Source organism: Centrocercus urophasianus, unplaced genomic scaffold (genome assembly GCF_019232065.1).
Source record: "Centrocercus urophasianus isolate 14NV4802_14NV808 unplaced genomic scaffold, USGS_Curo_1.0 seq_11, whole genome shotgun sequence".
Classification (NCBI taxonomy): domain Eukaryota; kingdom Metazoa; phylum Chordata; class Aves; order Galliformes; family Phasianidae; genus Centrocercus; species Centrocercus urophasianus.
This window is the reverse complement of record NW_024884253.1, coordinates 50,656,731-50,681,162: the sequence shown is the minus strand read 5'-3', so window position 1 is coordinate 50,681,162 and position 24,432 is coordinate 50,656,731. Positions and strand designations below refer to the sequence as shown.

At 40.3% G+C, this 24,432-nt stretch overlaps 1 protein-coding gene across 1 annotated transcript in view; it reads right to left on the bottom strand.

The window, feature by feature from the left end:
- The window catches only part of LDLRAD4 (low density lipoprotein receptor class A domain containing 4), a 274,988-nt gene that overhangs the window by 120,921 nt on the left and 129,635 nt on the right, over nucleotides 1–24,432 (bottom strand). The window contains exon 4 of the mRNA XM_042834214.1: nucleotides 20,025–20,165. Within this exon, the coding sequence (XP_042690148.1) occupies nucleotides 20,025–20,165 (141 nt within the window). The remainder of the gene's footprint in view (nucleotides 1–20,024; nucleotides 20,166–24,432) is intronic.

The following is a 24,432-nucleotide window of genomic DNA, read 5'->3' as shown; positions in this document are numbered from 1 at the left end:
ACCAAACTGGACAGATTTCAATTTCCCATATGAAAAAGATGCTATTCCTATTTGATGAATGTCTCACAGTTTACCACCTTCCAACATCCAGATGCTATTATGTCAGTGCAGGCTTCAAAATCCTAGCCAAAAGTTCTCAGCCTTCCTATTTAGCTCAGACAACACAGTCTCAAGAACCATGTTTGTTAAAATCAAGCAGTACAATAGGTCATATTTTCCTTTAATAAATGCTTAGCTGACCAGGTAAGTACTTTTTTAACAATAAAGAAGTAAGATATAGGCCAAAACCTGAGAACACAAACATACCAGATACAGTAATTTTGGGACACTTAACACAGAAAGTTCTAGGGGAGAAGAATAGTTCTTTTCTTTTTGCAAAAGCACATGTTGTTGGTGTTTTTTTTTTCCCAGTACACTTGTTCAGAAGCATATATTTGGCCTTTTTACAGTAATGAAGAAAAGGTAGGAGAGTAATCTGCAAATACTGAAGTGCAACTACACCAGCAAGAGGTTGAGGACAGAATTTTTCTCAGACAACAAAACCAGTCTAGACTGACATAGAAGAAACACCATAGCCTTGAATCCAGCTGAAGACAGCAGATCCAATCAGAAAAATGAAATCCAAACAGTGAAGACACAATGCATTTTCCCAAAAGAACAAAGGAAGAAATCAACTGGGTTCATTTTATTGAAGATCATTAACAAGAATTCAATAAAAACAATTTCCATCATTTGTTTTCTGGATGAACAACTAAAACCTACTGAACCAGAACGCACTGATGTAGGCGTGGTGTAGGAAGTACAAATCTGATTCTACTTAAGTACCAAAGAGGATCTGAATGCATATAGGAGCAAAAAATTTTACATACCAGAATTAATTTTATGTGGAACTTGGGAGCAAAACTAAACATTACCAGCAAAACTAAAAACTGTTTCTGAAGAATCATATAGCTTCATTCAACAGTGGATTTTAATAATTGTTTGACATTAATAAATATTTAATTCTGAATATATATCACATGTAATATATATTAGCACTAAATATTAAAAGACATTAACTGAATTTTCCTAGTTTATTGATTTCTTATGGTAACGGTTAGTTTATCTTCATTATGTTGTCCTTTTGCATACATGAATTTCATCCAATGCACTCTAGAACTGTTTGGATCCTCTCTGCCCCTCTTTTCCTTTCATGCCCTCTTTGACTGGGTAGTTTAATTAATATCTATTTCTAAGAATAAGTGCTGTCCTGGAGAATCTAACTAAATGAACCCTGTTTCTGAGAAGACCTGTAACAATACACCAAGCTTTAGTGAAACTTCATTTTACACAGAGAACAAATCCCTCCTTCAGACTGCTGTAACATTTGACTTATCATTGGGAACAGGAAGACAAAGTTTATATTATGTTTTGTGGAAAAAATCCGTAGCATTTGGCTGAAGTTAACAGAGACTAAAATGACCTTCTCCCCAAAAACTTCTTCAGCTTCCAGAAAACAGCTCTTCATTTACAGTGGATGTCTCTGTACAGCTCTTCAGAAAACACATCCTCTTCCAGCACGCTATTCAGACTACCTCGTACCCGGTGAGGTAACATAAATAAGTTTAAAAATAAATATGCTCATAAATAAGATATAAATAATTTCAAACAGGCACTGCTCATTAGACAGCGGTGCATTCATGCAAAGTAACCCCGTGACCTCACATAGTGCATAAAACCCAGACTTCAACTCCGCACGGGTTCCTAAAATCTCTTCCAACAGCGGCCGGCACAGACCAGGGCAAGGGGAGGGGAGGGAAGGGAGCAAAGCTGCCAGGTGATTTTTTTCATTAAACTTCCAGGGGCTCAAAGCTTGGCTTATGACACATGGCAGGAAAAAAAATGATCCAGCAGATTCAGCACTGAATACTTCTTTGTTCATTTTATTCTCACATATTTTGCCACAAAGAACAGAAGCAGTACTGTTAGACTGGAATATGTCACCGAACTCGATTCTTTTATCTGAAACCTAAGGCTAAATGACTTCTTTTATCTACTTTGCTGCTTTGCTGTCCCTCGCCAAGTGCCTGAATGAAAGCGAGGAAGCTCAGCGCCGCTGAACTTCCAGATGCCCATGGACCTCCTGACGCCACGCTTTGAAGGGAGGGAAGTGGACTGATCAGGCTAAAAGCATTTTAGGAGGCAAAACATCAAAAGATGGCAGGGAGCAGTGAGGCAAGACTATGGGCTGATTTCAGCCTTGGCACTGCTTTAAGTGGGGAGACAAGGCCTGGCCCAACCAGCCCCTTGCCCTGCGCTCCTCAGCAAGGCACAGCCAAGGCAGCAGGCCCAGCTCAAGGAGAGGAAGCCAGCGTGCTGACACTCAGCAAGATTCGCCATCACGTATGTTAACTACCTCAGGAAACAATCCAAAAGAGCTCCCCTTTATGGTACAGATTTCGCTATACTGTACATCCAATTAAAAGTACTCTCTGAATGCATTCTGTGTGTCTACTGCTCCATTTCTTTTTAAACTAAAATGTAACATAATAATCCTTTGTGCTGCGTTCGCTGAAGTAGCTGAATCAAAGAACCGTTAAGGTCAGAGAAGACATCTGAGAGCATCTAATCCAACCAGGGACCCATCACACCATGCCCACTAACCGCGTTTTCAGTGCCACATCCACACAGCTCTTAACACCTCCCGCACTGGTGACCCCACCACCTCCCCGGGCAGCCCGTTCCAGGGCTCACCACTCTTGGAGCCATGGAGCTTCTACTAAGCCAGAGATGTGAAAGACACTCAGTACATGAAAGTCCTTTCTTCTTTTATTAATTTGTGAATATTCTCTATATTTAGTCCTTATGAAAGGAACGGACAAGATGAATGATTAGATATCCAGCACGGCTAAATCAAGGAAGTTCCTTTGGACTCAGTACACAATGCACATCACTGCAGTGCAAGGTTCTTCCCATCCAACCCTGTAAACAACTCCAGCTAGAGATCTTCTAATGACTGCCTAATTTAGGCATGAAAGCAATGATACTTTATAAGAATGAGGTTTACTGTCACCCCTAACCTGAGCTGAGTCACCTTATATGAGCAATTATGACTCTAATCCAGTACCATTCAATTTCCCAATTGCTGAACAACAGATTATTGCTCCTTGTTTTCTTTGTGCAAACTTAGCACAATCAGGTGCTCAGAATGCCGTAGAATGGAATAAATGTGGATCTGTGGTACTCCACCTGGAACACCATTCTTGCTAGTAATGCATACACAGAGTGGCTGGTTGTAGACTGAGCACAACAAACTTTCCTGGCTGATGGTGACGTTTTATGAACACCACAGAAATTCTAAGAACCAGAAATCCCAGGCAGTTAAAAGCAGCTTCAAGACAGTCATAAGAATGGGCAGCTGGGAACATGGGTGCACACAGCAAATTTCAGATAGTGATAGCCACACAAGGCGGGGTGATGGCTTTGAGAAATACAGCAACCTTTTCTTCCCACCGTCTGCCACACCTCCAGCTCTCTGCCCACTGGCTGACTGGCCAGGCAGCCTTGCTCTGTCTACCACAAGTTATCCATCTTACAGTCTCTCTACCAAATCTAACTTGATCTGTTCTCCCTCAAACTAACACTGGCCTTCTGTGTTACTCCATCCTTCATGGACACACCTAAAAGGCCCAGCTGCATTTCCTCAGGATTGCCACCAGTTTAACATTCCAGCATTGAAGTTTCAAGTCTTTCAAGGTCAGCCAAAAATACCTGCTCCAGGCCATGTACATTGTGAATATGCAATGTAACAAATGAAAAGCTGTCTTAAAATATATTGGTGCAAGAAATGGGAGTATTGTGTTTTTACACAGTGAAGCTGAGGGCTTCTACTCCATGAAACTCAGCATGACTTATTAAAGCCTATCTTCAACGTGGTGTGACTGCCAAGGGCCAAGAGGCCCAGCAAGTCTTGTGACGGAATCAAGTGGATGATGCTAAGTCAAGAGCTTGCCTTGCTTCCCATTTTCTTGTAAAACTTCAATAGCATTTGACAAGATCTAAAGACTAGTGTTAAGATTCAGAGATCAGGACTCACCCCTTCAGTAGGTTGAGTGATTCAGTCACATGCAAAAGAAATATGTCTGCAACTGGAAGGGTTAAATGCTTGACACTACTTCTATCCAAACATATTTAAAAGATCATTTTCTATCCTAGCCCTCTACTAATGCAAGAAAAAAAAGCAATAACACTGCACTGTAGTCTTCAAACACTTGTTTTTATAGCTTTCTCATTTCAATTACTTTTCTCAGTGTTTATGGCCAGTAAGCTCTCAGAGTACTGTAAAGTACTGCAGAGTAACATACTGTTTGTGGTGGAAACTGTGAAAATATTGTGTTGTGTGGAATACAATTTTGTCTGATTTCATTTGTTTTGTTGTGTTTTTGTTAATTACTTTATATTTTATGATAAACAGGAATACAAGTTATGCGGCATCTTCACCTATACCTCTTTATTTATAGAGTGGTGAGGTGCTGGAACAAGCTATCCAGAGAGGGTGGTGGATGCTCCATCCCTGGAGATGTTCAAGACCAGACTGGATGGAGTCTTGGGCAACCTGGTCTAGTATCAGGATGTGGAGATTGGTGGCCCTGCCTAAGGCAGAGAGGTTGCAACTTGGTGATCCTTGGGCTCCCTTCCAACCCAAGCCATTCTATGATTCTATGATACTATGATTCTAAGATCCTATGATTTATCGGCAACATTTAAAAATTCTGGTTTTCAAGACACAACACCTGTATCTTCCTTCTTCTCCCCTTCATGTACAACATGAGGCAGAAAACAAGTATGTTTCTTTTCTTTTTCTTTAAAGAGATAAGCTGATCACTAAGAAAATGCCAAATTCTACACTTCTTTTTCAGATTCACGTGGTGAACGCTATTAAACCTCAGAAAGGTCTGCATCACATCTGCAGACTTCTAGCAGTTGTCAGCCCCACTCTGAAATCAGATTTTCTCTGGAAAATCACCTCTGGAGCTGTTGGTTTTTCCTCCACTGGTTGACAAGTATAATTAATCAGAAGAGAGGTGTGTGTCTGTACGTATGTACGTATGAATAATGGAATGAGACACAGCTGGTAGAACTAGCAAAGCATAAATGTAATGTCTTGACCACTTGTCGCTATTACAAAATCTTACGGCATTTTTCCCTTGTGTATTAGTCCTGCAATGAGGATAATTAAATTCAGTCTACTTAAATCCTTGGCTTAAGTAGCTCCTATAGTCATGTATAGAAAGGTATTTGCATGTCTAGCTCATATTTAAGTGACTTAACTGCCATGGAGAACAGGAAGAAACACATCTTTTGAATATGGCGTATGCACAATATTATTAAATAATTTCTACGGAGAGCTTACGCAGTCTGTAGTTTAGTTTCTGTTTATCTGAAGTATATACATTTCCTATAATAACCATTTATCCACATAGGTAGAATGTGATGTAAAGTCTATTATTGCTCTTTTTAAGTTAGAGAACATCACAGTCATGAAAAACACCCTCTGCACAAAAGGTCTTGAAATAATACTTCAGCTTTCTTGTTATAGAGACCAGAATTAAAAAAAAAAATAGAAATCTAATTGATATGGTTCAGAGAGCAGAGGTTCAGCTAGCCCTGCAGAACAGGGGGGAAGACAACTAATTATTATCATCATCTAATCAAGCTCAGTATATTATAAAGTACTGCAAAATGTTGTGTCCATGGGTGCCATTCAAAGATCTCTGAAATCTTTATTATGTATAAACATTTTTGTACACAGTTATTAACTTGACAAATGATGTCTTTATAGAATCCATAATAGAAAGTGTGGCCAAATATCCAACTGAAGTGTTCCAGGCAATATGCAGAAACAGTTGTGCTCATGTAGAAATTAGGTTTCCCAACAGAGATCTCTAAAGCCCCGTTTGTACTTGAAAGATATGCCTCGTTTTGCTTTACTTATTTATTTATTTTGCTAGCCAACAAACCTAATCTGTATTCTGTAAAACACACCTCTCAACTGTGGAGGAAAAACAATGTTTTAGCATTCTGTGGGGAGAGAAGATAAGGAGAGGGAGAAGAGGAAGGGAGGGAAAGAGGGAGTATTTCCCCAGCTACCTGGAAGATAAAAACACTCTTCTAATTCGCAAGCTTTTTAATACGGATAGAGGAGAAAGTTGTTTCAGGAAAGTGTGAGAAACATTTTACAAATGCAGAAACTGGATCAGAGGAAGATCATTTCTGCTTTTACATTCTGGCAGCAAAACCGGAGTCACCCTTTCCGATTTCCAGATGTTCCTTTTACCCAGAGCACAACACAGAGCATAACAGTAGGTAACTTAGAACTGCAGTCTGGCAACAGTATACTTCTGCTATTTCTGCATGCTCCTACAAGGGTGGGCAGGGGCTGCAATATGCCACAGATCTGGACTTTGAAAAAAAAAAATAAAGTTCTAGCATATGTATGTGTGTGCATGTGCATCTACTTTTTGGAAGTACAACAAATGGGAACACTAATACTTGCATTTACATTCTTAAATATAAAATAGTAAAATATGACTCCAGACAAACTGCCACAGTTCTGCTAAGGAGGAACTCATCATACAGTTAATACTACCATGCATCTCAACTCAGTGATAACAATTCAGAAATTGGCCACTCATTGCTGATTCTTAACTGAAAGAGATAAAGTGAGAATCATCCAGGGTGGAAAGCTTCAAGTTGACAAGGCTCTGTTTGCATTCATCAGCATGACAGGAAGCAAAAGGGATGAGTCAGGTTTCGCCTGCAGTGTTAACCCAATGCCATCTCTTGAAGGGAATAAAAAGCTGATGGCACAACAGTTACAGTAATCCACACCAAGAAATTAATCTTTTGTAATGAGAAAGTTCTAGAGTCCTCACTTTCAAAACAATGTTAATTGAAGCATGTTAGTTATGGTACAACGTGGAGATAAAGACAAGTGTGAAAACCCAATGCAGGACACTGTTCAATTAATCACACAAGTTCCAGTGTTGTTCAACATTCCAGCAGCTAATTAGCACATGGATGGTATCTGAGTAATAGCTGGCTGGTGCAGAGATGACCACACATCTGTTCCCCACCTCTCTGCATCACTCTGCATGTTCACAGCCTACACACATTTCTCCCTCGAAGTCTTAATTAACAGATACTTTGTGTTGCAATAAGTAAAGACACTGTTATCACCTGCTACAAGAAGAGAAGTTCTTCACGTCTTGCCCACTAATGTCGAACAATTACACCCAGAGTTCAGTACGTTACGTTTAAAGAGCAGATTTTCCCGAAGGTCTGGCTGATCACCTACAGGAGCCTCATATACACAAGGGCTGCAGGAAACTTGCTCAAACTGGCTTCCTCTGTCATTCCCAGCACATTTCCCATCAGCTTGCTCCCCTGGGCTGCTGGCCACCCCTCCCAGGGCCAGTGGTGCTGTGCAATACACCATCCAGCTCAGGCTGGCAGAGATATCACAGTTCTCACTGCTAAGCTGATGTGCCAGCACAGCCTGCTATCCTCTTCCCATGAAAGAGAAACATAAGGCGGACCAGATTTCTGCTTTGTAAGGTATGATGGAAGGCTTGCATGCAATGCATGTGATTATTTTTTAGTCGAGGAAGCTGCACTGCAGGACTTTGATGACAGCTGCACACAAGCACCATTCAAAGTAACTCATAGAGGTTCGCATCACACATGGGAGCTTACACACTGTTCTCATGGATGAGGACATTCAGCTCTCTACAAGACTGAAGAAATGTCTCGTGCTCAAGTTCTCCGACTGATCTTACAGTAACATACAAGGTACCAGTTTAAAGCCTGAAACCTCAGCCTAACACATTTCCTAAATAATATTACATGGCTACAAGTCGACTCAGTGTTCAGAGACTTTCTCTCTTTAAATATTGTTGAATTCTTGCCTCCAGAACAAGACATAGCAGGTAAGATCTACGGTCTCAAAAATTATGAAGAGATGCTGTGGATGCCCCCTCTCTGGAAGCCAGGCTGAATGAGACTTTGAGCAACCTGCATAGAGTAAGGTGTCCCTGCCTATAGCAGGGGGTTGGAACTAAATGATCTTAAAGGTTTCTTCAACCCAAATCATTCCATGATTCTATGACAAAACTATTACTTTTTAAAATCAGCTTTGAAATGCACCGCGTGATCTTTTAATCTTAGTACACAACCAAGTTGCTAACCTACCTTCTGTGCATCACTCATAGCTCTGTGTACTTCTTTATTTCCCCACGATTTACTGGCACTCAAAAGTAAACAGTTTCAGACTTTCTGGTTTCCATCATATCAGAGTTTGTTCACAACTTCTTTCTGCTTGTTTCCTATGTTTTTTACATCTGGAGCATGCTCTTGTGCTGCAACAATTGAACACAGCATTCCAGAGAAAGGTGGAAAGTTGATCTGTATAACAACACCGTAACATTTCACATCCTGCTTTTATCGATTCAGAATATTTTATCTGACCACAACTATATTCTCTAAAGAGGTCTTAATTCAGCCCGTCACAGTGATACTTAGGTCCCTTTCCTTAAATTACACAATTAATTAGGATCCAATAAACTGCATTAATAGCACATACTTTGCCCTCCGGTATGAATTACTTTGCATTAATCGAGATGGAACTTCATCCATTATTCTGCTCACTACCGACCTCATTTGATTAAATCTTTCCAGTCTACCTCTTCAGACGTCACTAACTTCAACCACACAGCCAAATATCATTACACTACATTCATCATTTTTTAAGATACGCTGCCACAATTTTGGAATTACAGTTGACTGATGAAACTTACGCCTATTCTTCATTCATTCTTCATCAAAAAAGTCACATTTTAATGCAAATGGATTTTTATGTACCTACTTGGAGTCTATTTAGCATATCCATTTCCTCACCCTTAAATGTTGACATATCAGTGAAAAATTACATGTAAGTCTCTAAATACTCTGGTACATTATGGAGCATTGGAGACATTGTGTGGTAGTGCCAACAAACAACACAAAGCACATCTTTTCTAAATGTTTTTTTAATTTTACTGTCAGCTTATCATTGTATTTCTTCCAGTACAATACCTGTTTTACTGATGTTACTGTTTAACATCTCTTTGCATGCTGTTTCAATCACATAACATTTTTGTCTTTTGTTACTTCTGCAAAGTAGATGAATATATTATCTCCATTTTATAAATAAACTAAGGAAGGAAAAGAGTAATGATTTACTCAGGATTGCATGGCAGAAATGCCAAGAAAACTTGAATTTTCTGGCAAGACCTATTCACTGATCACCAATTCCTCCATTCTTCTATCATTCCAGTCCCTCCTCTAGTTTTTCTAGCAACAAGAGAATTTATTTTTTCCATGTATGCTATGTAATAGACTTGTGTTTTATACCAAAGCAACTGCATTTGCAGGAGGAACACAGCCAGCAACAAATACTCACGGCCAGTTGACTGATCATCTGTATTGTAACAGCCTATCAAAAGTGGCAGGTATTCACAATGAGAGCTACAGCTAATTACAAACAACAGCCACATACACCTTTCATCCTGGTAATTAAAACAAATGAGCCAGCATTTCTTTGTCATGGAGAAAAATAAAAGAGCAAGTCTGCAACATAATGATTCCAGCCACTGTCTAGAAATTTTTTGAGCGGTAGGAATAGTAATTTGTTGAGGAATAGCTGAATCTACTGGAAAGACATCAGGATCATTTCTCATTGAAATGTTCTTCAACACCACAGTGTTATTCTTGGTATTAGCTGCAAAGCATTGAACACGAATGAGGAGAATGAGTAAATGAAGGAGGGAGCATGGCAGAGGCAGCCAGACTGAGGTGCAGGAGCGCCACGTATGCCATGTATGCCAGGGTGACTGCCCTCCAGGAGGATACAGACTCTCCTCCAGAAATCCCAAGGAGATCACTGTTAAATCATACTCTGGGTCCACATTTCCTCAAAGAATACAGTTTAACCTTGCCCAATGAGCTGGGTTTGAGAAACAAGAGAAAACTACCTGATCATTAGCTGCAGATGTGGAACAGCAACTATCTGAGAACTGACAATCCCACAGACAATAACTCACACATTCTTACAGGACCTACTATTCAAATAAATAGAACCATAGCCCAACCAGCCCTAATCATACCAATTTGTCTACACACACACACTCTTTATCTTACAGCACAAAAAAAGAACATTCTAAATCTTGGTAAAATATAAAATAAAGATTATTTAGGAAAACTGTGCTGCCAAGAACACAATAATATCACCAGCAGCCCCCACACATTTGTTATTGCATTCAGCACAAGTGCCGGATGAACATCTGCACTGTAAAAATGCAGCCCATTAGTTCCTTCAGCTTGTTAGCATATTTTAATACTGTGATCACAGCTTTCTATTTCTATCAAGGTGCTACTAGGTGCCAGACTCAGTACTCACATGGTGCATCATTATTATCTCTATACCCCCCAGGATCTTAATCTGTCTTACTCCTGTGAACCTATTACACAGCAATGCTGAAGCAGAAGAGAAGAGCAGGGAGAAATGTGAGAAGGGAAGAGGAAGCTACCGGTACAGCAATATTGCTGCCAAGGTAAGTAAAGCTGTGATCTTATCGTGTACAGTTGGACTAAAGCCGTGTTACGTACAACTCTCTCTAGCCTCACAGATTGTGTTATGTTAGAAAAAAAATCATCTTAATGCATACAGAAAGCAAGTAATTTAACAGCTCTCTCTCCTGACCTGTTTTCCTTTAGCTCCTTACAGTGTCTTCACATTAATAGTTGGTCAACCTTCTCATTTATGGTTTAAATAGAATATGAAAAACATTTTAACCTTAATTTTAATCTGAAACTTGTAATTAAGGGAATTAGTATTTTTAAACCAAGAAAGAAATCCCAAATAACTCTTTCGAAGGAGCAGAGCTGCAGCCTCTTCATGTTGCTGCTGCTATTAATCTTAGTGCTACCTAGCCTATGTTACATAAGACACGCATGCAAATAGAACAGAACTGAGGGCATGCCTGCTGTAATGTATGCACACATACACCCACAGCATCTGACACCTGCGTGCTACACAGGCAGGTTGACAACTGTGTCTTTTACATGCAGAAGGTTCTATGTGTGCATCTTACTTCTTAGGCATCCAGGTCAAATTCAAGCCTACTTTCATTATTAGGTGAAGTTGGTCCACTCTTAAGTATGAAGCCATCAGAGTACAGATTCTGACCAAATATAAAAGCTCCACAAAATAAAAATAATAATAATAATAATAATAATAATAAAAAAAAACACTACAAAATCACTTTTCAAAGGACAGAAATTCTGTGCTCTTCCTGTGGAGCACACAGCATTCCTCCAAGGAGCCACGTTTACTGGGAAAAGCATACCTGCTTGGCTAATTTACTTACACTCTTCCACTTTGCATCTGCGAGAGTGGTCAGTGCCAGATTCAATACCGAGCTGGCTGAGCCTTTGATCTGACCCAAGACAGCTGTTCCTAGGAACACATTTAACTAGCTAGTATGACTCCAGTAAGCCCTTGTTTTAAGCCAAACTAGACTTTGCTACTGAGAAAAAACGGTATAATACTTTCCGCTAGCATGAGCTCCTTTCAAACAAACATAAATCCAGTAATGCTCATTGAGAGACACCCTCTTCTCAATTCTGATGCTTCATTCTTCTGCTACATTTCTCTGGAAAAAAAAGGGACAAATACTTTGGACAGAGGTTTTCAGAATGAGAGAGACAGGGGAAAGCAACGAACAGCTCTTAATTCCCAAAGTCCCTTGTATTCAGGCAACTATCTTTAGGCATACCTTTAAGTGGTTTAGCAAGACAAAGATTAAGGCCTTTACTAACCCTGCAGTTTCACGGAGACCTTAAGCCAGTCAAGGATACACCACCACTGAATGCAGCACTCCCATTCGTGGCTGTACCGCCCTCCACTTCGTGCTGGCACACAGAGTTGAGCTGAGAACAGAACTGAAGACATAACACTGGCTGAAACCAAGTAGAAGTTTCTCAGGGTTAATCAGAAGCAGATCAGGACTCCAACCCAACTCCTCCATGGCTGCACAAACATCTGCACAGGGACACTGTGCTAACCACTAGCTAAGCACGTGAACAGCTTCCAATGCTATACAGAATAAACAGTTTGCAATGCTCCTCTAGGCATCGGTATTAGCCAAGTGCAAACAGCACAAATGCAGTCTTCCTACTGTGCAGTTACCAGTGCTAACAGATCTGAATGAGCAAAAGAGAAAATGATGGCTTTAAAATTCATGCAGGAAGACTTCATAACTGCATTTAAAACTTAGAGAGGTTTAGCCAGGCAGCTCCAAGTGCAGTGTACAGCATGACCACTGCCAATGCCAGTGTACAGGGAGGAAGTGGAGCAAGGGACAACACTTACTAACGTGAACTGGAAACAAAATCAACAGTAGTTGCTTGGTGCCGTTCTATATGATTTCTGATGTGGTGTCTGAACACCTATCAGTTGTGCATGAAATATCGTCTGACAATAACTGACACACAATTTGTTCCCTTTCACTCTTGGGTGGGTGAACAATTGTGCTTTTGCCATGATACTGTGCGGTGGTTTCTGTACTTTATACTTAAGTCTGTATTTGTGGAACTTTTCTGCTACTACACACTTGTCACAGAGAGAGGAGTTTGACAAAAGGTGCTCTCAAAGTATGCAAGGGTCCGTATGCCTACTTCATACTGGTCTGCAAGGAGCTTCTGTCTCTTGCAGAGCCAAGCATATCCATAACATGGAAAGCCATACTGTACTGATGCACGGCATTATTCCTCTGAGTTTGCCAACTTGAAATTTAGGCATCCTCTCAGACACATGAAAGTCAATCTTGGAATCAAGATTTTAATACACTGTGCTTTGAGAATATAAAATTCACTTTTGCATCTGTAAGAAATCAGTAGCAGAAAATGCAGACAAGAAGAAAAAAAGAATTATTAGACATGATCTTACTAAATTGAAATGTTTCCTACTACATGACGTTTCCTAAAAGCTATCAGGAATTGAAGGAGGGATGAATGAAACGCGTATGAAGAACAAACAGAAACAGTTCTAACAAGTTTTGTTTCTAGATCTTTTTGATTAAAGCTGATACAACTGACTTACATAGCTCACAAATGAATAATACAGCATTTCAGAGCTCTTGGAATTCCCACACTTGAATCTGCATGACACTGAGCTTTTTTTTCTTATCTCATTAACTGTACAAATATGATTAATATTCAGCTGGAAACAGTGACATGGAAATTCCTCACCAAGAGCCACATTCAGCCCTGCTTGTAAGTAGATACAAATACCTGATGTTGTATTGGCATATTTCAGGGTTCTTGCCAGCCACATATGCATGTCTGGCTTGTCCGAACTGCTAACAGCATAATGCTCCAGGAGAAAAACGGGTACACTCCAGCATTACCAAGTTCCTCTGAAGTTTTATTACAGAATTCAGAATGAGATCCGCAGCCTACTTCACTGCTTACACTAAATGCCAGGAAATACGGTATTTGTAAAAGTACATACAAAATGCCAGCATAAGAAAAAACAAAGAATACACCTTTACGCTTCCCTTTTTTCAAGAACAGGACCAATTTAAAGCACTTTAAGAATGAAAGCAGCATTTCAGTAGGCTGAAAGCAAACTGGATATTCTAAATAACAAGTTATCTGTCTGAGATTCGGTTTTACACACAGATGTAAAATCTAGAATGTTGTCACTTATTCTGTGCCACAAAACCCAGAGGACCCTTTGCTTTTTAAATGAGTCACCATGTGCATTAATTTTCTGTCGTATTTCACCAGTCAAAAAATACTTATCACTCCAGCTACATCAGAAGATTTTTGCTTGCTTATCATTAACCGTCCTTAGAGACAGAAAAAGGGAAAGCGGCAGTGGCAGCAGTGCCTTAATGGCACACGGTCTCCCTTTGGCCACACAGCATAGGCAGCCCCGTGTGCCCTACCCTTACCCATTTGGGCCATGGGGAGTCATGAGTGCCACATCCAGGGAAAGGCAGCAACAGAATGCTTCCAGGTGTGCTGTGCCATGTAGCCAGCAGATCAATGCAATGACTGTGAAGTCCCACACACACACACGCTCTACGGCTCTACCAGCCACCAGCCCTGCCTGGGCTTTGTATCCGAACAGAATCTCTGCACAGTGCCAGGGCACACAGAGCTGAAATCAATAGTGCCGTAACACCGCAGCTCTCCTTCCTCTCCGAAGCCCACAGATAGAGGAGCTTCAGCTGAAACCAGCATGGAGCTGCAGTGGGGAGCAGGCCCCGCTGCCAGCCTTGAGGCAGGCCCGCATTGATTGCCATCTGATTAGAGGCGGTGTGTCCTGACTTTCCCCAGTCACTTAAGCCGGCGTCTCGTTGCTTGTCCTTAGAGACCACAGCTCCACTCAGGCAGAGAGCGTCTAGACAGTATTCATGATCCATCTGTCTGGCACAGCCAGGCTGATGACAAACTCTATTAGAACCGAAACAATTTTTTTCTCTCTTCCCTCCTCCCATCTCCCTTTTCCTCTGAGAAGCAGTAATCTGACACTGAAAATTACTATCACTGTTGCAATTCTCAAAATAGCAGTGCCAGACTTTCATTAACATCAACGCTAGACTGCTAAATATTTAAAGAAATGGATAAATTTCACCTGAAGTGGGACAGCCCGGCACACATGAAAGCAGAAGCACAATCAAAATGTAAATCTAAGCGGTTGTTTTTATCAGCGCGAATTCGGTGTCACAGTCAGAGGGGGATGCCAAAGGTCTCCTTAAACAAAATATTTTCCTTTGATTGAGCTTTTTGTTTTTCAAACAGACTCGTGCTCCAGCCCCCCGCAGATCCTACAAAGCTCAGAGCTGACAGCAGTAGGAGGGGTGCTGAAAGGGAGAGCCAGAGAGCTGCGGTGCGGCTCCTTTTTTACCTCGCCGAGGAAAATGAACTCCCACTGCAAGCCCTGCTCTGCCAAAACAGCCCTGGCGCATCGCCTCCATCAACGCCAACAACTTCAGATTTGATGCAGACGTCATTTTCACTTGACGAGAAGGATTTGTTTCCCTTTTTAATTGTTCTCCAAATGTTCATACGTGTCAATATTTGTGTTCAGCATGCCCATGAGCACCGGCAGATCACAGCAAAGTCTTTCTGCGCTGTTTTCTGCTGAACAACGAACCCAGATCTCCACCATCCCTAAAAATCGCAATGCCGCTCAATTAGAGGGACTTCAATTCTGCAGACTAACAAACAGACTACAGCTCCCATTTCCAAATCTAATTTACTTCTAGCAGGACAAGGCAGGCTGATCATTTGTTCTGAAACAAAGGGAAACGCTCTAAGAAATGAACTGTGTCCTGCTGGAAACACGCACATCGTTCCTATTCATCAGAGCCCAAATTCTGCAGATCATATGCAGCTGCAAGCCGCCCAGAAGGCCAAGTCTTTCCAACATTTAAAATTCTACAGTGAGCTGCATTTTTCCAATCACAGTGTCATGCACTTAATGCACTCAGCCTCGTAACAGAATTCAAGACTAGCCACCTCGATCAATACATATTTACAGTTGAGAGAAATAAAAACAAGAAATGGGCCTTCCAGGAGCTGGCAGGGGCTCCTTGGAAAGAGGCTACCCGCAGTAAAAAGAAGAGTTTTCTCCGAGTGTCCTCACCTACCCTGACACATTCAGCTCTGATGCCATTGCATGCCTTTTGAACAACCAACACCTGCTGGATGGCAACTTGTGTTGTCTGAAACCAGTTTCTAACCAGCATGAGCTAATAGAGACCTTGAATCTTTCGGTGCCTTACAGAACCAAACCTCAAATGCAGCACCATAAGGAAACTTTATCTACTAGTCAGGAGAGGAAAGTGAATAAAAACAAAGGCTGCAGAAATACAGGATTTGTTTCACTTTGCGTAACTGCACCTTACTAAGTTCAGCAACATTCAGAAAGACTGCATTAACAGCCTCCACACAGAGACAGATGAGAAGAGCAAGGCGATATGAACGCTCAGCCTATGGGATTAATCTCTGCCTTAACGCTCAGCCACTGCATCTGCTGTAATCTTAAGATTCAGGGAGCAGGCACCCACAAAAAGTATCTGTCTATGCTATTGCTCATGCAATGTAACTAAACCAAACAAGTTGCAACAGGACATGCTGGATTTGACTGCTGGCAGGAACACAAACGAGAAATGCTTCAGTAGCCAGGAAATACAAGTTACCACTAACATGGGCATAGTGCTGAAATAAGCTGAAGCAGGGCTTCCCCATGAAAGTTTATTTAGACATCGTTTGGAGGCAGTCTACATGTTACCATGAAATGAGATTAACATTGCTTCTACAGGACAGAAGGTCTGTATGCAGTGGGAGAAAGAGATTCTTTGGGAAAAAAAGAAAAAAAAAAAAAAGAAAGAAAAAAAAAAAGTCCAGGGAAAGCAAAAACACACTAATGCCAACCTACTCTGGGTAAAGACCACAGTAGTTCCAATAGGCAACAGGCAATCTTGCTCGGATGCAGACCAGCATACACACTGCTCCTTTCAACAGTTTCCTGCCCATTCAAGAACCGTGTGCAAGAAGATGCAAGAATACACCAACATGTAACACTAACTAGCCTAGAAATTAGCGCTTAAAAATCTTTTTTTTTTCCTTTTTTTTTCTCCTGGTTGTAATTATTTCCTTTTTACAGTGCTATGTTACCTACCTTCTTGTCACTAAGTAGAGGCCACCTGACGTACATATTTCTGCACTGGAAGGCAATCATCAGCTAGGAAATTTCTAGCATGTGTATTCCGGTACACTGTGGCAGAGATAGCCATTAAAATCATTGACAAAAGCATGGAAAAGTTTCATAATTCAAAATGTCATCCCTTTAAGGCCTGGGGACCACACTTAACAACTATTCTGTTTCTTTTTCAAGGCCTGAATAGGCCAGTACAGCTGCCTGCCACATTCCTAGTGATGTTCTTTCCTATTACCAATTGACAACAACTGCTACAATTTAACAGCCTATTTAATAGAGAGAACATAATAAATATCATTAATCCTCATTTCTTTTAAATACTGTTCAGAGCAGTAGCATTTTTCTGCTTTGCTTTCATCTTTTTTTCCTGTTCGGTTCATCTTTAGGCCCACTGTTTTACTATTTGTTGCATTTAATTTAGTATGAAGTCCCTTCATTTAGCAGCACGTGTCACACAGTCCCTACTGCCGTGAAAAAATACAGTCATTATTGAGATCCAAAAATACAACAAATAACCAACCACCCTTTCTGCCACAAGGAAAGCAAGAAGTTACATACTTCAGGATGCTCCTACCAATAAATGAAATATTCCTCTTCAAGCTTCTAATTTGCCCTGTTGTTACAAAACTATTAGACAACATGACTGTTTATGTAATCATTCAACTTCACTCAGCACTGGGGAGCAGAACCATCGCTCTGGACAACTTACTGTATAAGGAGTCAGATGAAATCAACAAACTAACAGACCTGGGGAAACAATTCAAATGAAAGAACTTGGTATTTTTTATTTTCTAAGTGTATCAGAGAGTAACTGAGCAGTCTGCATGGTAGCCATCTTGTCACGCATAAAAGGCTGACATGAAAGAAGCAGACCACACCAACCTCAGCTCCTGTGAAGCAGCCAACTGCTGCTGAAGGCTTCTTAGAGACAAATTCTGTCTGGTTTGGTGTGGGTAAACTTCATCTTCCTGAGGCACAGAGAGCACCAGCTAGCTTCCCGCATGGCTGCCTTTCAGGCCTGCCTTTCTTCCTCGGGGCAGTAAACTGCTCAAACACCCCAGGGGAGAGGTAATTTTAGGGAGATCGGGAAGTCTACCAGCCCAGGACCAAACAAGTAATGATTTGAAGACTCTACAGCCTTTGTGGGCTACTGAACAACGACTCAATCCACGAGGCTACAGGAAATCAAAGGGACCGCTTGGATCCCACTGAGGATCCACCCACTCACAGGGTGTCCCTGTCACCCCTTGGTGCCTGCAGTGCATCCACACACACACCAACAGCACCACAAGGCTGCACAACAGCATACAGTGCTGGCTGTATTAACACCACCAAGTAAGGAAATAAATGCTCATACCCAGAGCAATTACGCCTCATGCCTGCAATATCACCAAGCTTGTACAGCTTGTACATACAAAATATGCAACAAGACAGTGCCCCAGAAGCAGCTTGTTTCCAGCACTATACCCAGTCCTTCCCTCCACCTGTACCACAGTGATTTTCCAAGCTCCTGTTGGTCAAACTCAGAAACAAGGGGGCCCAAGGAGGTTGTGGATGCCCCATCCCTAGAGGCATTCAAGGCCAGGCTGGATGTAGCTCTGGGCAGCCTGGTCTGGTGATTGGCGACCCTGCACACGGCAGAGGCTTGAAACCAGATGATCATTGTGGTCCTTTTCAACCCAGGCCATGCTATGATTCTGTGATTCTATGATTCTAATGGAGAAGCTGCTGTATTTCGGTCAGAAAATCCCACTTTTTGCATGCACGAAGTATGAGGCAATTGAAAACTCAAAAGCCCAAAGTTATCCTAAATTAATGGGAAGTACATGTGACATTCTGATCTGGACCTGAGTGTCTTCGTATGACTTCCATTATAAAAACCAAAACCGAAGCAAAATAAAATGAAATAACATAAATGCACATGTACAGCATTACTATTTTAAAACGTTTGATATCACAGCAAAAGTACAAGATTAGTCACTTAAAAACATGTTAAATTGGAGGTTAGAATGAAGAAAGGGAAGGGAATACATCCAACACCTGTCAGTTTTCTATTATCAATTAACTCCTGTGATTATATCACGTTTAATATTGCATGTGTTCAGTGCAAAAATTACAGATACACACTGCTTGTAATTTCTATTATTAACAGCAACATAATTAACACAGATATTCCTTAGCCAGTCACAACTAGAGCTCAAACAGCTTTTCGAGAGCTGTCAATACTGGCAGAACAACACCAATGGCAAGCACTGCTAGACACCTCATTCCATACACTGCTTTCTCCATCAGACACTGACCAGTGGAGGGACCTACTGATCTGTGGCAAACAACTGTCAATCCTATCAGAAAGGAAATGGTTTAGCGAGCATGTGACAAATTGTCATCCTCCTAATATATGCAATGCTCGTTTCCGCTATCCTTGCATTAAGTAAAGCATTTCTGAAAGACCAGTTTCAATCTTTTTAAAAGCAAATATTGAGGTAATACAGTACCCTGACATACGACAGGAAATCATCACAGTAACAGCACTTCTCTTGCACCTGTAGACCAGAATCGTTATTGGAAAACTCCTCTATTCAAAAAGCTGAATTGCAGTTTAAAAACAGTTTCAAAAAAAATTTGCAAAAAAAAAAAAAAAAAAAAAAAAAAAATTATTTTGCTGTCCATCAGCAAGGGCAAAGTACTAAGAGAGGAATTGTCGCTCTCTCTGAGATGCACAGGCACAACAGAATAGCAAGTAAGGCTATTTAAATACATACCTCCAAAGCTCAGCGACCTACCAATTAGTGCTGATTTCTGCACTAATAAAATATATACAATGACTGAAACAACTTTCTTAATAGTCTCAATAGCATGTGAAGACTATCACATACACAAAGCACAAAACATTTTTCAGAAATGGAACAAAATTGGAAAGCATTTTTTTAATTGTTCAAAATATTATGCTTTCTTTCTCAGAAACCACTTACAGTTCATACAATTGCAACCTCATTTCCTGCAGCACAAACTCCTCCACTTCCCTTCACATGACCTCAACTTTCCAGATTCAGACACCCACAGAAAGCATGTTAGACAGCACTGCTGGTTCAGTGCTCTATTTCAGCTCCCCTAGACATGATACAGCAGACCAGGTTTCTGAAGACACTGATTTTTGAGGTAACAGACATGTTCCACATACATACACAGATGCACATGAAGAGCAAGTACTCACAGCTAAAGATGCCTGGAGGTGGATGCTCTGTTACAAGCAGACAGTTCTCTTCATCACTGTTATCCCCACAGTCATTCTGTTGGTTACAAATCAATGAACCAAGATACAAGCATTTACCACTGGCGCAGGTGAATTTGCACTCTGAAAGGTAAAAAGGAAATCAAAACAAAAATTGATGAGGAAATTAGTGTTTATCTTCTTCACTACCTAGAATGACTGATATTAAAAGCAATTGGTATTTTTCACATAGATGCTATCTTGGCGGATGGGTCTTTCACACTTCATCACCAAAGGAAATAATGCAGTATTTGTAAGCACTGCAAGTATGAATGATGTCTGACTGTATGTGATAAATTTTAGATCACTAGAATCAATCCACTAATAAACCAGATTTGCCATTTTGAAAATTTTACTTATTCTAAGAAAGACAAAAGATTTTTCTAGTTCACATTGCTTACAGTTCAGTTACTTACAACACGGACTGTTTTCTCACCTACATTTGTGTGGCAGTTTATGTATGTGGGGCAAGACAGCACTGTGAATAAATATATTCACTGTCCCATGTTATTAAAAAAAAAAAAAAAAAAAGTCTTGCCCAATGTAAACAGCACCAGCTGTAAAGCAGTTTGTAACCAGCAACAGTCCTGTCCAGACACAGACAATTATTCCTTAACTACCTTCCCAAAGCCAATCTGCCAGTCTCCCAGCTAATTACAGTCAAGCACTCACTGCATGCACACTGAGCTCCCACATTTCAGTTTGCTTTTTTTTTTTTTTAGAAGGAAACTCTAAAACCTCTATAAAGCATCTGGATGCTATATACAGGCTCACTGTATTCCTTTACATTTCATTCATTGAAAACAAATGAATGATTTCCTAAATATGGTTCAGCCACAAGGAAAAACTCCTCTGAGACCAGGTATTTAAACAAAAACATCATTACTTCAAGCTCATTCTTAACTTCTCTCCCGTTTTCCTTTTGTGCGAAAGGACTTAGGCTACCTAACTAATCACACTGGGCTGATCCCTGTCTCTTAAAAGACCACCACAAGGTGGTCTCACCTCCCACTCCATTTTTATGTTGACTTGAGAGCTACACACTTACCTGCTCCTGGTGACCAAGATGGACAACTGCCATCCTTGGCCTCCTGTTTACTGATAAAGATTCAGGAAGTTCCACCAGTGGTAACTTGTCATACAAATTAGAGCCTAGTGCCTACTCATGCTCCATGCTTTTCTTTAACTTTCTAAGCCCGGTCAGTCAAGGCTTCAGTTTGACTTACTTGTCCTCAGTCTGAAATGGTAATAGCTCAGTATTTAAACATGGCATTATGTACTGAGATTGTCTACTTGGTCGATAATTAAAATTCCATTGCCCTTCAGCTAAACTGATATTTAAATGTCACCTCTGGAAACAAAGCTTAATAGTAAGCATTTGAGATACAATTAAGAATTATTCACAGAAATATAAATACCATTATAAAAGGCTTTTTCACTAGGCTTGTTCCAAAGATAAATACACTACTGACACAGAAGACACATTATATCTAGACAAATTATAGTTCAGTGATTACACCTTTAGCATGTTGACAAATTCTGGCAATTGTCATTCTGAAGCAATGGCAAAGTAGATGGAACTAAAACCAAGAAACACTCACAAGCCCTTTATTTAAAGTAGTACAATTCCCTGAAATCTAGGCTTTCCCAGCACTGCAGTTTGGGCTGGCTGATTCTGCTTAAGAGAGATGATTTTTATCTTCAACATTTGTTCATCTTCAGCAGCTCCAACAGAAGAGTTCCCATTAATCTTAACAGCACAAGGATTGGACTTGCTCTGAACTGTGAAAACAGGAGCTGTAATTCTAACAAGACCCTAAAACCGTTTACTGAGGGAGGACATCTGCACACTTGTATCTGATGTGCAACATAAGCATGGCAATCACTGTGGGGTGGGAGAAATAAATTGGGAAGGGGAATGAAATCATTTTTCATAGCATATTTGCTTTGTAACTAAGAGTGATTCACAGGCCTCTCTCTGAAAACTTCACATCTCAAGTATCAATGACATCTTGGTATGCATACCAACAAGAAGTTGCTGCAGTAAAATATATGCTGCAGCATGTGCAACATGTTAAAATGCTACTTAAGAATATAAATAAAAGCTGTAATATGCTGCATAAGAAACACAAGCATTTCCTGTGCACTTAGAATATGTATTTGCAATGCACTTGGTCAAACTGCACTTAAAAATCAGTAAGTATTTTCCTAAGTAAAGTCCTCAGGATTTATGAAGTATTTAAATTATAGAGTCAACTATTATACCAAGTATTTTTCCACATTCCTCATCCTCTTGAGCCATGACAAAGAACTGAAAAAGCCATTTAAGGCCCTGACCAAAGAGAGTAAGCCTTTGAAACCCAAGAAACTAAGAAGGCTATTAACATTTACTTTTGCAAAGGCGACAGAAAAGATCCCTCTCAATACAATCTGATGATTACCACACTTAGGACTCATTTTTGCAAACTCACAAAGTAAGAAACTGGAGCAAGGAAAGTATAAAGCTGTTTTGGAAGATTAGAAAAGTTAACATGAAAGGGTTCAAACTTTGCAGACATTTTAAATGGGCACACCAGAAAAGGCAGTGAAAATCACCATAAATTGCTGAGATGTTCTTAAAATTAGAGTAGCAACAGACACGCTGCTTCTGTTTGAAAGAGAAGTACCAAACACCATAGTGCTTGAAGTCAGAACACGTGGCATGTCACTTTGGCTGCATTTTTTAATTCTTTACTGTGCCTTCATGTTGAGCCCTACCATAAAGCCTTCCACATTCCCCTCATCACTGATATAAAATACTCAAGCAAGATGTCGACTCAAAAGAAACTAAAGTTAAGAACTCTGAGTCTCTATTTGCCACCAGTTTATACAGTCTTCAGACAACAGAACACGTGAAGCATTAAATTTTTAGTAGCTCTGTTAAAGTGCTGTATTTTAACTAACATTACTGTATGAGGACTAACCAGAGGAAAGAATTTGTGATTTAAGCTTTTTTTTTTTTTTTTTTTTTTTTTTTTCCCAGATATAAACTGAATTGAAATTTGGATTCACTATTCCACAGCTACTTGCTCCTTCCTTGTGACATGAATATCACCATTATCAAAGTGAAAGAAAGAGAAAAAGAGTTGTCAGACTTCTGCTGATGTCCCCACAGGAATTGGATGGTCGCTCTCTATACCACAGGAATCCTTTGCCGATTACGAAGTGCTCCATCTCAAGCCATGCCACCATGTTGCTGACCAAGATGGAGCAAACTTTCTCCAAATATGAATCAAGCCATTAAGTCTGTAGAAGCATGGCTGAGAGAGAAGATCCATTCCAAAAGAACCCGACAAAAAGATGATCATGGAATGGCTTAGAACTGGGAAAAGATAAAATCTATGCATACATGAGATCCCAAAGAAGCCCAGAAGTAGTTGTAAAGAGCAGTCAGTCTAAGCAAGCAGTGACAGCTGACATTACAAACAGGACAGCACTTTCCATGTCCCAAGTCTAGAACTATCCAATGAAGCCTTTCTAAGCATCTAAAAAAAGGATTTCTCTGTACAGTTATGGTTCATTGTGTCTTCCTTCATATTAAGTTAGGAAAAGGACCACTGATGTACAAGTGGCAGAAATACCACTGTTAACATCAATGATGACTTCACGTGCTATCTAATAAAATTTAATACCTCGTGGAGGACTCAATAATGCAAAACTAAGCCTGCACAATCATGTTCTACTGAAGTCTGAAGGGCATTTTTAAAAGAAAAATGCGCTGTAGGAATGGAACAAATGAATTAAACAGATAATTCAATGAAAACACACAAACACTTCCAAATAGGGAGCATACCTAACATGAGGTATTTGTGAAACTGTGAACTGAAATTCAATACTTTAGAGTAGTTTACATAGTAAATGTATTCCAAACAATGTGTGCTTTTTCTAAAACTGGAATTAACTCTCTTTCCAAAGCAAGGCAGATCAAAGCCAGTTTGACGCAGATAGTAGGAAACAAATATTAACAATGTTGTCAAAGTGAATATTAGTAAAAAAAACCTGCAGAGATCTGTACCAAAATACAGGAGAGACCTCCAAACTGTGCTGCGGAAATCCAGACCAGTCCAGACTAGATCAATGTACCTGGTGACACACCAGAAAGCTCTTATCAGTAGAAAGCCTTGTACTTGGCTTGTCTAGACAAGAGGAGGGGGAAGAGCTCCAGCTCTGAAAACAAGCCCGCACGATTCTTCTTTCACAAATAACATTTCAAAGCTATGCAGTTTTCGTCTTCATTTTCAAGTGGCAATCAGTGAAACATCACAGGTTGGTCAGCAAGGCTCTAACTACAGCTAAACTTGAAGCAGATGAC